The 16,795-nt window shown below is 41.0% G+C and overlaps 1 protein-coding gene across 1 annotated transcript in view; it reads left to right on the top strand.

Moving 5' to 3' along the window:
• The window catches only part of nphp4 (nephronophthisis 4), a 360,146-nt gene that overhangs the window by 247,501 nt on the left and 95,850 nt on the right, over positions 1-16,795 (top strand). The window contains exon 13 of the mRNA XM_030138849.1: positions 15,233-15,422. Coding sequence (XP_029994709.1) covers positions 15,233-15,422 — 190 coding nt within the window. The remainder of the gene's footprint in view (positions 1-15,232; positions 15,423-16,795) is intronic.

Here is a 16,795-nt window from a genome sequence, read left to right as displayed (position 1 = left end):
AAACAAATACAGTATTATAGAATACGACTGCGTAACTCCTCCCTTCCTTCAGCGTGTCCAGAAGTCCAGCTGTTTGTGCGGTGGTTGTCATCTTCCTCTGCCTTTTGGGTGCGACCGCAGGTGCCGCTGTCGGCGCAGAACGTTTGGTCGACATTGTGGGTTTTGTCGGAGAAAACTGTCAAACATACAGCACTGCAGAGTCACACTGCTACAGATCCAACAGTTATGGAAATGTGGCAGAAGAACGCATTCTGTCCTGAACAGGAGACACGGCACGGAGGAGGGACTGACAATGGACTACAGTCCCTTAGCCAATCAGGACGCAGAACACAATGCGCGCTCATACGCTGTAAAAAAAAGCATGCAAAATTACACTAAAAAAATCTGTGAAACAGCGAGGCCGCTAAAGGTGAACTGTGTTATAGTGAGGGACAAGTGTAATCTATAAATACTCACAACTCCACATGTTTCTCTTTGTACAGGGTGGGGAGGCAAAATGTACAATATTTTGAGGCAGGGATTGACAGACAGTGTATGACCAATTAGTTTATTGAAAGTCATGAGAATTTAAATCTTCAAATCCTATTTTACTGCATTTCTAACGCTCTTGTTGTCTACCTCAAGTTCAATTGCCATTTTTCTCATGGATTTGGTTGGATCCTTTAGGATTTTGGATTTGAGAGCTTTAATAAAAGCTTTGGTACGTTTTTTGTTGCTTCCTCCACTTCCAGACTTTCTGGTAATAATTTTGCTCATAGTCATTCTCTTCTTTCCATTATAAACAGTCTTTATGGACACTCCAACTATTTTTGAAATCTCCTTTGGTGTGACGAGTGCATTCAGTAAATCACACACTCTTTGACGTTTGCTTTCCTGATTACTCATATGGGCAAAAGTTTGTGAAAAGGTATGGATAATAGTGTTAGGTATGATTATGACATCAGTATATGTTTGGGTTCAAAACAACTGACGTAGTGTCTGCTGAGAAAAAACAACTAAATGTTCAGTGTATATTTGGCTTCCCCACCCTGTACATGTAAATATTTTCATGTATTTACACTAAAAGTACAATTTCAAAAAAAAAAAAAACGTGAATAATCTGAACAAATGTGGAGAACCTGAAATGTGTTTAGAAAAGTCAGTAAAATTCTAACAATATTCTGCCAGTTATTAAATGTTCTGTGTGTTTGTAGATCCACTGTGATCTGTACATTATAATGAACATGTGGAAATGATAAACTGAGGCAGAACAGTGTTCAAATTACACTGATTTTTTCAGTTTGTTCACATTATTCACATTGTTTGTAAGGATAGTTTGTAGATGTAAACATTTTCATTGTTTAGTTTGACTTTTTTCTCTGTAAGATATGGAGAAAAGTTTGGAGTTGACATTATTTCTATATTATTCTGTTCTTATTTGACTGGTTCGGCCCACTGCAGATCTAATGTCACTGAATGTGGAACTAAAATGAGTTGGACAGTCCTGCTCTTAGAACCTTGTGTGTCAAAGGCATGGGATGTAACATTTCCACATTAAAGGTCTAAAAACACCTAAACCAATATTAAATATTGATTTTGATGTTTTGCTGACATTTGTACTCACATGGTGCCAAATGTTTCTAATAATGTATTTCTCCTGTAAATGACATTCCCCTCAGTAACACTGGGGTCTGTGTAGTATTGATATTCTAACCTTTCAGAACACAGTTAGGACGACCAAAACCACCACCAGACACACCAAGGATCCACAGACTGGATCACTGAATCAAGTATAAAGCTCGTTGGTTCCACACATCTCTACATATTATGGCAGGGCTGTTGCATGCTGGGAAAACCCCACCATAAACACCTGTTAAATATACTGGCAGCATTGAACCTGTGGTGCCATTGTACGAAAGCGCCCTCCTATGGTGCAACAGCGGTATTGCACCTGTACACCTTCCCGTGCTGCAACATCGGGACACGCATCGGACACAGAGCGTCCATTATAGTAGGATGACGGAGTGGATCAGACACGGAGCTCACCACTAATTTCAAAAGCCTGCAGACATCATCATCCACAAATGTGATTTTCAACTCCCATGGTTTAATGGAAGACTGAACTAGAACATTACAGAACATCATTAGAGTCTGTTTCATATCTCAAGTAACATTATTGACATGTAGCAGAAAATTTTAGCAGAACCAGCTGAAGAAAATGTGAATTAGTGCAGGTCTTTGTATTCTGCAGGTCTGACATGTTTCCTCTGTAATGAAGGTGACGCGTTTGAGGTGTTTGCATTTTACAGATGTGTTTTATTTCATCCATTAGACAACAGGACACACATTGCACAGTAGTAGTAGTAGTAGTAGTAGTAGTAGTAGTAGTAGTAGTAGCAGTAGTAGCAGTAGTAGTAGTAGTTTATTTAGAGCACATACAATCATCAGATAACAGAATCATACATGTTCAAAATAAATAAATAAATACAGTTTTTCTGCACTTGAAAAGGAGTGTGCAGTATAACTTATTGACTCCGTCCCCTTTTTACAAACTAATAATCAAACTCGATCCGCTTCCTTTGCTTTGTTAACACACATTTTCCTCTGTATATTTTTTACAATAACACAAAACATGCATAAAAAACATTCATATACACTTTTTTAGTCACCTCACACACAATCAGATTTACATAATCAACCGATTTTAATATAAACTATAATATTTATATGCACTTTAAACATTTACTCCAAATACAGTGATCAATAAATGTGATAGTATCTTCTTATCATGAAAACCAATTAACTGCAGTAATATCTTATTTTCTGTGTACTTCTGTAATGTTCTATAGTTTGTTATTATAGTGGATTTATTCATCCTTTTAAATGCACAAACTGAAGAAGACATTTTCAGTTCTGCTCTAGATCATTATTATTATTATTATTATTATTATTATTATTATTATTATTATTATTATTATTATTATTATTATTCCACAGATGAACCCTCTGACACAGACACACTGGCTTTTTCTGTTTGTTCTCCACTTCATTTTCTTGTAGATTTCAGTCCTCCTTAAATTCTAACTCCTGTGCCTGGGCTCAGACATCTGTAGACTGTGGGGGGGGGGGGCATATGTTCATGGGCTTTAGACATTAGAATAACAGTATTAAGGTCGACAAGATTGTGTAGTTTTAGAACATTTAATTTGATAAATAGTGGATTTGTTGGAGCTCAGTACTGTGCTTGATTGACAAGTCCAATTGCCTTTTTTTGAAGTAATCTTTGAAGTAGTCTTTGCAGGACTAAGTAATAAACACACAGGAAAACCAGAACAGATCCCCAAACCTGTCTGCACCTCTTGTTATCCTGGACTGTATGAACCATGACGTGTTCAGTGCTCTGGGGCTAGTCCACTGTTTCTTCCTTGTCAATATTTCAACCAGTATTTGACAAGGATGCTCTCAGAACACAAACAAGGCCTTGGGTTAGCTCTTGTTCTACAGACACACAGGAAAAAAAAAAAAAAAAAAAAAAAAGATTCTGACCCTCAGCCTGAAATCCTGCATCACACTTTGAAGGGGAAAACACTCAGGAAAAAAGTGCAGATTGACTCTGGCTTTGATGTGCTTCGGAGCCCAGCAGCTCTTCCTGACGTAGAGGACACGTTGGCTGCCTTTTGCCATCCATTTTGCATGGCTACCTTTTCCACCTGGCCTCACAGAGCCCAGTGTGAGCGACAGAGGGGAGGGGAGGCTGCACAGCTCCACCACGGCTCAACTCCAGCTTCCACAACCATTAGTTCTCTGTCTCATTACACTGCTCCGCACTTTTATACAAACGATAGGCCTCAGAGATTAAATGTGCTACATGTTAGGAATTTTAACAAGTTTAATTGGAAAACAAATGACCAAAGTGCTGGTTTGCTGATGTTTTCAAGGTATATGATCAATGTATAAACTTGTAATACTTCTTCAGTCTGAACAACCAAAAACAACCAAAAACTGCATGCACTGAAAAAAAAAAAAAAAACTCGTAAAAAAATGGTAATATTCCATCAGCAGGGGTGCTGAAAAAATACTGTTAAATAATGGAAAATAACCATCTCATAAAAATACGGTAATTTTCCATAATTAAAATACAGTTTTTTGCTCTAACTTTACATGAGATTTTGCATATTTTTTTACTTTTTGATGTTTAATAAAGAATATTTTCATGTATTAAAACAATCCAATTTCCTATAAATATATATATATATATATATATATATATATATATATATATATATATATATATATATATATATATATGTCACAGTAGAGATTGAAATCCAGTAGGATTCCTAATCCTACTAGGACAGATAGGAATTGTAGTTTGTCCTAGGACAAACTGAAATCCTACAAGACATTAGGATCTGAAGATTGGAATTCCAATCTGTCCTAGGAGAATTTGCAATCCTACTAGGACAGATTGTAATTCTATTTGGAAGTGGGATCTGAAGATTGGAATTTCAGTCTGTCCTACGGTAAAAAATATAAGAATTGTGTCATATATAAATAATTTTTAATGAGACTCAGTCGTCCCCCACATGACCACCACGACCCCCGACAGTCAGAGGACATCGTAACGTGCTTATTAATGATGAGTAGAACATTTATAACTGTGCTTATAAACCATATTTTAGTGAGTATTCATGTCAGAAATATGCTTTATAAATGATGAATTGAGTATTTGTTAATACTTAACTAATGCTTCATAGTGTGGACTTATTATAAAGTGTTACCAAAATAATAAAAGAAGAAAAAAAAGTGAACCTACAGACATTTTCATAATTTAATATAACTTTGTCCACTGTTATCATAGTGTCTGCAAGAAAATTTTTAGGCATTATAATTGATGACCAGTAAAATTGTAAAAAGCATGTAAACTGACTTAGATCAAAAACAGACAAAAGTATTGCTCTAATGAATAAAACCAAAAACGTTTTGAATCAGACATCTCTCCATATATTGTACAGTTCTGTTCTTCCATATCTGAACTATTGTGCAGTGATATGGGATAACAACTATAATCAAATATTAATTCTACATTCTTACTACAAGAAAAGGCAATTGGACTTGTCAATCAAGCACAACACAGAGCTCCAACAAATCCACTATTTATCAAATTAAATGCTCTAAAACTACATGATCTTGTCGACCTTAAAGCTCTACCTACCGATGTGGCATTTCTCACAGCACCTAGTAAAAGTTTGAACATGAACAACTCTACTCCCTCCAAAGCCCCGCCCCCTTCCCTCTGCCTGAGCACTGAGGCTCCTCCTCCTCTCTCCTCCTCTCACCTGATGCGCGATGGAATCGGAGGAGGAAGCAGAGGCGGAGGTCCGGTCCGTTTTGGCGTGTCCGCAGACCCCTCCCTCAGTAATCAGATGCATCATCCACCTGCCGCGGGCCCGCGGCTCCTGTTCCATCAGTAGACCTGTTCCATCAGTAGACCTGTTCCATCAGTAGACCTGTTCCATCAGTAGACCTGGTCTGTGCAGTACTGGGTCAGGGTCTTCACTGCAGTGCCCAGGGGATGGGCGCGCTCACTGTGAATGCGCGGCCTCCGCGAATTTTCCGTGGACATTTGAAGTTTCATAGTCCATACAATTCTCATCCTACATCATCTTACATGTGTGACACCAGGTACATGTACCTGTATGAGTCCCACCGTCAGAAAAGCTGAGCTTTATGCAGACCTGTTCAGTCCAGTACAGCTGACTTCTGGACTTTTATCTCCATCCTTCATTCATCAGACTCCTGTTTGTTCCCCTCAGTTGTCGTTTCTGTTCATAAATCCGTTTATTCCCTTCCACATGTGCATGTCAGTTCTATCCAAACACATCCTAGACAGTAGACTGTGGTCAGTGGTCAGTAGACTGTGGTCAGTGACAGTAGACTGTGGTCAGTGGTCAGTAGACTGTGGTCAGTGACAGTAGACTGTGGTCAGTGGTCAGTAGACTGTGGTCAGTGACAGTAGACTGTGGTCAGTGACAGTAGACTGTGGTCAGTGACAGTAGACTGTGGTCAGTGGTCAGTAGACTGTGGTCAGTGACAGTAGACTGTGGTCAGTGACAGTAGACTGTGGTCAGTGGTCAGTAGACTGTGGTCAGTGACAGTAGACTGTGGTCAGTGACAGTAGACTGTGGTCAGTGGACAGTAGACTGTGGTCAGTGGTCAGTAGACTGTGGTCAGTGACAGTAGACTGTGGTCAGTGACAGTAGACTGTGGTCAGTGGACAGTAGACTGTGGTCAGTGACAGTAGACTGTGGTCAGTGACAGTAGACTGTGGTCAGTGGACAGTAGACTGTGGTCAGTGGACAGTAGACTGTGGTCAGTGGACAGTAGACTGTGGTCAGTGACAGTAGACTGTGGTCAGTGACAGTAGACTGTGGTCAGTGGACAGTAGACTGTGGTCAGTGACAGTAGACTGTGGTCAGTGACAGTAGACTGTGGTCAGTGGACAGTAGACTGTGGTCAGTGGTCAGTAGACTGTGGTCAGTGGTCAGTAGACTGTGGTCAGTGGACAGTAGACTGTGGTCAGTGACAGTAGACTGTGGTCAGTGACAGTAGACTGTGGTCAGTGGACAGTAGACTGTGGTCAGTGACAGTAGACTGTGGTCAGTGGACAGTAGACTGTGGTCAGTGACAGTAGACTGTGGTCAGTGACAGTAGACTGTGGTCAGTGACAGTAGACTGTGGTCAGTGGTCAGTAGACTGTGGTCAGTGACAGTAGACTGTGGTCAGTGGACAGTAGACTGTGGTCAGTGACAGTAGACTGTGGTCAGTGACAGTAGACTGTGGTCAGTGGACAGTAGACTGTGGTCAGTGGACAGTAGACTGTGGTCAGTGACAGTAGACTGTGGTCAGTGACAGTAGACTGTGGTCAGTGGTCAGTAGACTGTGGTCAGTGACAGTAGACTGTGGTCAGTGGTCAGTAGACTGTGGTCAGTGACAGTAGACTGTGGTCAGTGGTCAGTAGACTGTGGTCAGTGACAGGAGAAGCAGCACCAGTGAAGCGTCAGATTCAGACGGACACATATCGGATGTGAGGCAGCGATAATGGATCGGATGCTGAACGGCTGTAATTGATGATTGACAGGAGGCTCAGTCAGGTTCGGCCAATTATTTTATTCGGACCGTCTAAAATGATTGGTCAGACTTTTATCAGAAATATATGAGAATTAAACATTTTTGAGTTTCAATACCTGGTGGATTTCTTTTACATTTTAGTTTGACACACGCTTATTAGGAGCATTTGAAGATGACAAAAGAAAAGTGTATAAATGCCACATCATACGGTGGAGCTTTAATACTGTTATTCTAATGTCTAAAGCCCATGAACATCTGCCCCCCCCAACAGTCTACAGGAGATGTCTGAGCCCAGGCAAAGGAGTAAGAATTTAATGGGAACTGAAATCTACAAGAAAATGAAGTGTAGAACAAACATACAAAGCCAGTGTGTCTGTGTCAGTGGGTTCATCTGTGGAATAATCTGGAACAAAACTGAAAAATGTCTTCTTCAGTTTGTGCATTTAAAAGGATGAATAAATCCACTATAATAACAAATTATAGAACATTACAGAAGTACACAGAAAATAAGATATTATAGTAGTTAATTAGTTTTCATGATAAGAAGATACTATCACATTTATTGATCATTGCATTTGGAGTAAATATTTAAAGTGCATATAAATATTATAGTTTATATTAAAATCGGTTGATTATGTAAATCTGATCGTGTGTGAGGTGACTAAATAAGTGTTTATGAATGGTTTGTGCGGATGTTCTGTGTTATTGTAAAAAATATACAGAAGAAAATGTGTGTTAACAAAGCAAAGGAAGCGGATCGAGTTTGATTATTAGTTTGTAAAAAGGGGGCGGAGTCAATAAGTTATACTGCACACTCCTTTTCAAGCGCAAAAAAATTGTATTTATTTGTTTATTTGACCATGTTGTATGATTCTGTTATCTGATGACTATGCGCTCCAAATAAAACTCCTACAGCTATAATTGGACTGGTCTGGCCCACTTCAGATCAGACTGGGCTGAATGTGGAACTGAACTAACATGAGTTTAACCCCCTGCTGCACAGATCCAACTGTCCTGTGGTCAAACAGTCAACCCACAGAACATTTAATTACAGCGGCTGCTTTCACAAAGGGCCGTAGAAGTCAGTGGAAGCTCATTGGACGATCCCCATCCAATGGATTTCCAAGGAAAAAGAAGCAGCGGCAGATCACACATTCCAACAGCAGCTGTGCTCTCTGCTCTGTCCTCGGCTTCTCAATGGGAAAATTTCACACCCAAATCCATAAAAGGAAGTGGCGCTTCACACTTCAAAGGTTCCAACCCACGGGCACACACAGGAGGATTTCACTCAATAGGAAAATGTGAATGTGGGAATTTGATAGGGACCCTCCTCAATAACATTAGGACCAGATGCAACAGCCAGTTCCACCTGAAGCGCACTTAGATTCCCACCTGCACCGCATTCGGAATAAAACACATTACCTGTGGTTCATCACGACAGCCAAAGTGTGTGTGTGTGTGTGTGTGTGTGTGTGTGTGCGTGCGTGCGTGCATGCGTGCGTGTGTGCATGTGTGTGTGTGTGTGTGTATGTGTTTTGCCTGAACCTCTGAAAAACCATCGACTGTCACCCATCTACATCACAGGTGTCAAACATGCGTCCCTGGGGCCAAATCCGGCCCGCCACAGGGTCCAGTCCGGCCCTGCAGGATGAATTTGTGAAATACAGAAATTACACTGAAGATATGAACAATCAAAGATGTGAAAATCATTTTAGGTCAGTTCAACCTGAAGTGGGTCAGACCAGTAAAATACTATCATAACAACCTATAAATAATGAAAAACCCAATTTTTCATCTTTTTTTTAAGTGTTCAAAAAGTAAAATTACACAAAAATGTTTATATTTACAGACTATCCTTCTACAAAAAATGTGAAGAACCTGAACAAATATGAACAATATGAAATGTTTTAAGAGACGTGCGTAGAATTGTACCAGTATTCTGCCTGTTACTAAATATTTTCTGTATTTGTAGATCCACTGTGATCTGTAAGTTGTGATGCACATGTATAAATGATAAACTAAGATGTAATATTGTTAAAATTTCACTTATTTTTCTTCAGAATTTTCAGGTTGTTCATATTTGTTCATGTTGTGTTCAAGTACAGTTCATTATGGAATTTAACTTTTTCACTCAAAAACAGAGAAAACTTTGGAGTTGACATTATTTATCAGTTCTTGTCCTATTATTTATATTATTTAACTGGTCTGGCCCACTTTGTATCATATTAGGCTGAATTCTTTATTTATTTATTTATATAATCATACAGTTTTGAATAAAACACATTGCCTGTGGTTTATCACGACAGCCAAAGTGTGTGTGTGTGTGTGTGTGTGTGTGTGTGTGTATATACTAGTGTTTTGCCTGAACCTCAGTGAAAACCCATCGACTGTCGACCATCTACATCACAGATAACAAACTCATTCTGGTTCAGTTCCATATTCAGCCCAGTTTGATCTGCAGTGGGCCGAACCAGTAAAATAATGACTGAAGAACCTATAAATAATGACAAGTCCAAGTTTTTCATTTGTTTTAGTACAAAAACCCCAATTAAATTATGAAAATATTCACATTTTACAAAAAAAGATGTGAATAACCTGAAAAAACAGAAATTTCATTTGAAAAATGTGTGCAATCTGAACAATATTTTGCCTGGACTTATTATTTCTACATGTGCATTTACACACAGTGTTTATTTGCATTTTATTGTGAAAGAATAATTTTGTAAATGTAAATATTTTCAGTGTCATGTGATTTTTTCCACTTAAATTTTTCCACATAAATTTTCACAGTAAATGCGTGGTTGTCATTCTTTCTGGTTTATTGTGTTGTTCTTTTGACTGTAGATCACATTGGTCTGTATGTGGAACCTGAACCTAAAGGATTTGTTCAGTCTGGACTGTTCAGGTTCACTTATGCACTTTCATCCTGCAGGGCCACAATGGAACCTTTGGTGGTGGTGGGGGGGGGGGCAGATTTAACACCTGTAAACTAGATGAAGAGTGACACGGATAGTTATGTTTTCTTCAGCTTATGTCCACACACAATTAGCAAACCTATTTTCAGAGGAAAACCAGACCCTGGTCATCCATACTTGTGTCGTTGTCTCTGTCAGCAGCTGATTCTGAAATGTTAGCTAAAACTGTAGCGTGGACAGCAAGATTATAGTTATTCACTTCAATCCATTCCATTTGTGCCAAACACAGCTGCACTGGTCACACAGTATCTTGCTCTGTAGTTCTAAAACGCTCTAACATTTGATCAGCACTTTGATGTTCCTGAAGTCAGCCCGTTGTGTTCGCTGGAGCCACTGGACAAACTGCTGTAAAGGGTGGAATGAAGCCAACATTAGCAGGAATTATCCAACAGCGGCAATAATCTGCCGGTATTCTACTTCAGCCCAGCACAGTGTCAGAATAAAACAAAAATAATGATGTGAAAATGACCACACAGCTACTGGGGGACATTATTTTAAAAGAACACTGAGGTGTTAAAGACCAAGAGGGTGAAAACTGATGGAGACTTATAGATTTAAAAATCCACAGAAACATGACTGTTTTAAACAGCCTTCCTGGCCATTTGAGGGTACATTTCACAGGTTATGAGGTGGTTCCCTTTACTGTCATTGTTATTGTCATATACAATGAGCATACACAAGGGAAGTCTGGTGCACTCGTAAAAGACAGTACTTCTCAAGTAAAAAAAAAAGGAAATACAGAATGCAAAAAAAAAAAAAAAGTATTGTAAAAAGCAGTAAAAATAGTATTAAAAAAAGACTCACACACTCTGCCCCTCTCCCATTTTGTCAGGTCCCACATTCACACATTCACACACAGTTAAAGAGGACAGTGAGAAGTAAATACACAAGTAACTGCACAGTCTGACATTTTCATTATTGCACATTGTTGACTGTTACACTTTGCTGACTGGTAGTTTTGCACTTGGTTACCCCGTCCCCCAAAGGGGAATGCAGTTGTTTTTGGTTTGTTTTGTTTGTTTGTTTCCACTTTAGCAGCAGAACTGTAGGTTGAATTCAGACCAAACTGGGTTTACAGACTGCCACTGACCCAGAACAGATGCCATTATGTTTTGGGAAGGGTAGGTCAAAGTTCAGAACTGTTTAATATAGTGCATGTTTGTTTGTTTTTTACATTAGCAATTCATATTGCACGTAACTTACATTATTGTTGGTAATAAATTAATTTAAGCACCAAAACTCTGAAGAGCCACTTTGGAGCCGAAAGAGTCGACTCTTTTTAGTGATCCGAACCAAAAGAGCCGGTTCTGTAAAAAGAGCTGGAATTCCCATCACTGTGGTCCACTGTGGTCCACTATCGTCCACTGTGGTCCACTATCGTCCACTGTGGTCCACTATTGTCCACTGTTGTCCACTATCATCCACTGTGGTCCACTGTGGTCCACTGTTGTCCACTATCGTCCACTGTGGTCCACTGTGGTCCACTATCGTCCACTGTTGTCCACTATCGTCCACTGTGGTCCACTGTGGTCCACTTTCGTCCACTGTGGTCCACTATCGTCCACTGTGGTCCACTATTGTCCACTGTTGTCCACTATCATCCACTGTGGTCCACTGTTGTCCACTATCGTCCACTGTGGTCCACTGTGGTCCACTATCGTCCACTGTTGTCCACTATCGTCCACTGTGGTCCACTGTGGTCCACTTTCGTCCACTGTGGTCCACTATCGTCCACTGTGGTCCACTATTGTCCACTGTTGTCCACTATCATCCACTGTGGTCCACTGTTGTCCACTATCGTCCACTGTGGTCCACTGTGGTCCACTATCGTCCACTGTGGTCCACTATTGTCCACTGTTGTCCACTATCATCCACTGTGGTCCACTGTGGTCCACTGTGGTCCACTATCGTCCACTGTGGTCCACTATCGTCCACTGTGGTCCACTGTTGTCCACTGTGGTCCACTATCGTCCACTGTGGTCCACTGTTGTCCACTATCATCCACTGTCGTCCACTGTGGTCCACTATCGTCCACTGTGGTCCACTGTTGTCCACTATCGTCCACTGTGGTCCACTGTGGTCCACTATCGTCCACTGTGGTCCACTGTTGTCCACTGTGGTCCACTGTGGTCCACTATCGTCCACTGTGGTCCACTATCGTCCACTGTGGTCCACTGTGGTCCACTATCGTCCACTGTGGTCCACTATCGTCCACTGTGGTCCACTGTGGTCCACTGTGGTCCACTATCGTCCACTGTGGTCCACTGTGGTCCACTGTGGTCCACTATCGTCCACTGTGGTCCACTGTGGTCCACTGTGGTCCACTATCGTCCACTGTGGTCCACTGTGGTCCACTATCGTCCACTGTGGTCCACTGTGGTCCACTGTGGTCCACTATCGTCCACTGTGGTCCACTGTGGTCCACTGTTGTCCACTGTTGTCCACTGTGGTCCACTATCGTCCACTGTGGTCCACTGTTGTCCACTGTTGTCCACTGTGGTCCACTATCGTCCACTGTGGTCCACTGTGGTCCACTATCGTCCACTGTTGTCCACTGTGGTCCACTGTGGTCCACTATCGTCCACTGTGGTCCACTGTGGTCCACTATCGTCCACTGTTGTCCACTGTGGTCCACTGTTGTCCACTGTTGTCCACTGTGGTCCACTATCGTCCACTGTTGTCCACTGTTGTCCACTGTGGTCCACTGTTGTCCACTGTTGTCCACTGTGGTCCACTATCGTCCACTGTGGTCCACTGTTGTCCACTGTTGTCCACTGTGGTCCACTATCGTCCACTATCGTCCACTGTGGTCCACTGTTGTCCACTGTGGTCCACTATTGTCCACTGTGGTCCACTGTGGTCCACTATCGTCCACTGTGGTCCACTGTGGTCCACTGTTGTCCACTGTGGTCCACTATCGTCCACTGTGGTCCACTGTGGTCCACTATCGTCCACTGTGGTCCACTGTGGTCCACTGTGGTCCACTATCGTCCACTGTGGTCCACTGTGGTCCACTGCTGCTGTCCCTTGTTCATTCTGCATCTCTCTACATATGACATGACCCTTGTGTTTTGAACATAGACTGAAAAGGTTACCTGCTGCCCACATACATTCAAACACTACATCGACCATTACAATATTTTAAAGTTATCCATGTTTTGGAGTATGCTAACACCTTTAACTCTTGTCATGGTGTTGCTACAGAATGAACTGCTTTTAACAGATTAGGTTTTGGAACAGTTATGAATGTGCATTTTCACTCAAATTTGAGCAGATGCTTCATCAGACGCTCAGGTTTGAGGTCACTTACATTTTTACTCTCACAGTGCAGGGCTGTCAAACGCAGTTCAGTTCCACATTCAGCTAAATTAGATCTGCAGTGGGCCCAACCAGTAAAATTATAACAGAATAATATAGAAATAATGTCAACTCCAAACTTTTCTCTATGTTTTAGAGGGAAAAAGTAAATTTACATTATGGAAAGGTTTACATCTACAAATTATCCTTTCAAACAATGGGTATGACTTGAACAAACTGAAAAAAATGTGTAATTTTAACACTATTCTGCCTCAGTTTATCATGTCCACATGTACATTATAACTTACAGATCACAGTGGATCTACAAACACAAAACATTAAATAACAGGCAGAATATTATTAAAATTGTACTTACTTCTCTTAAGACATTTCAGGTTGTTCATATTTGTTCAGGTTATGCAGATATTTTTGTGAAATTATACTTTATTTTAGTGTAAATACATGAAAACATTTATGTGATGACTGGCCAAACACAGCAGGAGGCTGGAATGATCTTCACTGTAGTAGAATTTATTTACAGTGTTTGCCCAGGTGACGAAGCCATTAGAGCTGTGTTAGAAAAAAAAACAAAACCAAAAAAACCCTAAACTAACGGATGAAAATCAGCTGGACAGAACATAAGGGAACTCCGTCTTGGACAACAGAAACTAAAGCTCAGCCCGTGGCTAAGGCCGACCAGCTTCAGCGTCCTGCTTCAGTCAAACACAGCCACACTTGTGCCTCCAGGAGCATCCACTTCAGGCCTTATAAACCTGTAGCCCCTCCCACACACACAAACCATCCATAAATGTTCAATTGACCTTTCATTTACCATTTACTGCAATAATACTGATACCTAAACCTTATTTTAGTACTTTTATTTACTACTCCCCCAAAAAGTCTTGAACAGTTCCAACACAGTTTAGGGTATTTTAAAGGTTCCCACCTGTCCAGCTCACAGAACCCCCCTGTGATTGCTGCCACACTTGGTACGTTCCTGATGCCTTCTGCTATAAAAGGGTTGGGAACCGCCCTCTTCCTGTTTGACTGACAGGTCTGGAACCTGCTGATGAGATGGAGTGAGCATCAGACATTTAGGAAACAAAAGGAGCAAAAGGAAAAGACGAGGCTAAGTGTATTGTGATCTGTGGGCCCAGTGTGTCAGTATTTCTAAGGATGCAAAAATGATGAACATGTGATGAGTAGAAACACACAAACTAGACCAGCTAAGCGAGCAGGCCCAAGCCCATGCTCCACCCTGTCACTGTGACCCAGAACCAGAACCAGAACAGAGGACAGAGGTTGAACCCACTCACAGGGTGTGGGTTCCCACCAGGACAGTTTACATTTACACACAAACATTTGGAGTTGTGATTATTTATTGGTTATTATGATCCACCTGACACTGAACTGGTCTGAATGTGGAACCCAAACGAAAATGATAATTAATATCTTAGTGTCATTTTTGTATTTCACAAATTCATCCTGCAGGGCCGGACTGGACCCTTCGGTGGGCCGGATTTGGCCCCCGGGCCGCATGTTTGACACCTGTGTGTTAGTGGGTCTCATTGTCCACAGACCACCATTTGATCTCCACTGACATGGCAACATTCATCCTGTAAACTGCTGTGCAAAACCTGTGAAAATCCCATAATTCCAGTGGTTGTCCAGCTCCCTGGCAGACTGCCATCCACTGGTTCAGCCCTGACATCAGTATGTTAGGAACGTTCCTCAGAATCTAATGAACGCTGCAGTGTTCCCTTTTATTCCACGCTGCGGAACATGTCCAGCTGTGATCATCTTAAGAGGATGCTTTCATCTTACTCACATCTTTTAATCTCTTCATCTAGTGTCATCACTAACACGGAGGAGTGGCGTTACTTCAAAGACCTAACCAAGACGCCTACCCCGCTGGAGGAGAACATGTTCCACCTGGATCCAGGTGCCCCAGGTCCACGGGTTTACCTCCGACCCAAGGAGAGCGTCCACATTCCCCTGAAGTACCAGAGCTTCCTGTGTGAGCACAGCACGCTCCTGCAGGTACACCTGAACCCACGCTCAGTCAACACATACGACAACAGAGCAGAAGCACCTGTGCACATGGGTTCCACTGAGGAATGAGTGCAGGAGGTCTTCAGTTTTTATAAATGTGTTTATTGGGTTTTTTTCTTTCTTTAAACACACACATAAAACAAAATAATAAAACAAAACACCAAACACAGGCTGGGAGTGGTCAGAAAATAAAGAAATACCATTATATATATGCATATACACACATAAATGCACACACACACACATAATTCAATGGCCAAAAAACAAAACCTCCTATCTGCAAATTCTTAGATTTGGAGTTTTCACATTAAATGCTGAGAACAAGGATGACTCCACATTTTCAGTCTATCTGCAGATAATCCTGCCCTGTCTTATGACATGAAGGTCACCTGACAACAACAACAAAGACCATCCTAGAATAAAACTAAAGCATCAATCAATCACATTTATTTCTATAGCACCAAATCATAACAAAAGTTCTCTCATGACACTTTACATATAGAGTTGGTCCAAACCAGACTGAAGGCAGTTTACAGAAACCAACAGGATCCAACGGGATCCACGTTTGTTTTGTTTCCTGAGAAAAGTGATTTTTTCAGATAGGAGGTTTAGTATTTTGGCCATTATGCACACACACATATACATATGCACACACACATATACATATGCACACACACATATGCACACACACATATACATATGCACACACACATATACATATGCACACACACATATGCACACACACATATACATATGCACACACACAGACCTTCCAGGCTGTACATATGAAAGGTAGAGTACAGGATGCAATACAATGGAAGCTGGGTGAAAGAAAAACATAATAATAATAATAATAATAATAATAATAATAATAATGAAAATAATAATGAAAATAATAATGAAAATAATAATAGAATCATTTTTATACAAATGCTCTTGTCATTATAGCAGATATATTCACATTAATACAGTCAAGGTGTTGGTCTGGTGGTGCATGAGACAGGTCAGAAAGTCCAGGGGTATGAATTCCATTAGTATCCTATGCCCCCCCCCCCACACACACACACACACACACACACACAACTGAGGGAGTTTTAGCCTAAATCCAGTGCAGTAGAATATTTGTCCTAGCACAAAAGCCACAACATTCTACAGTTTTTAGTGATTTCCATCAGGTCCACGGACAGTAGGAAGGTCCAGAAGCAGAGGAACCAGGTCCAGTTCAAGCTCCATTTGGAGAACTTGTTCTATTTCAAATAATGCATCATTCCAGTATTTTTGTGTTTTAACACTGTTTTAACACCACTCCTGAAGGGGGTGGGTTTTACATTTGGGATCATAATTTCACATCATGTTGAGCT

The sequence above is a fragment of the Sphaeramia orbicularis genome, chromosome 7 (genome assembly GCF_902148855.1).
Source record: "Sphaeramia orbicularis chromosome 7, fSphaOr1.1, whole genome shotgun sequence".
Lineage (NCBI taxonomy): Eukaryota > Metazoa > Chordata > Actinopteri > Kurtiformes > Apogonidae > Sphaeramia > Sphaeramia orbicularis.
This window is presented reverse-complemented; position numbering and strand designations above follow the sequence as displayed.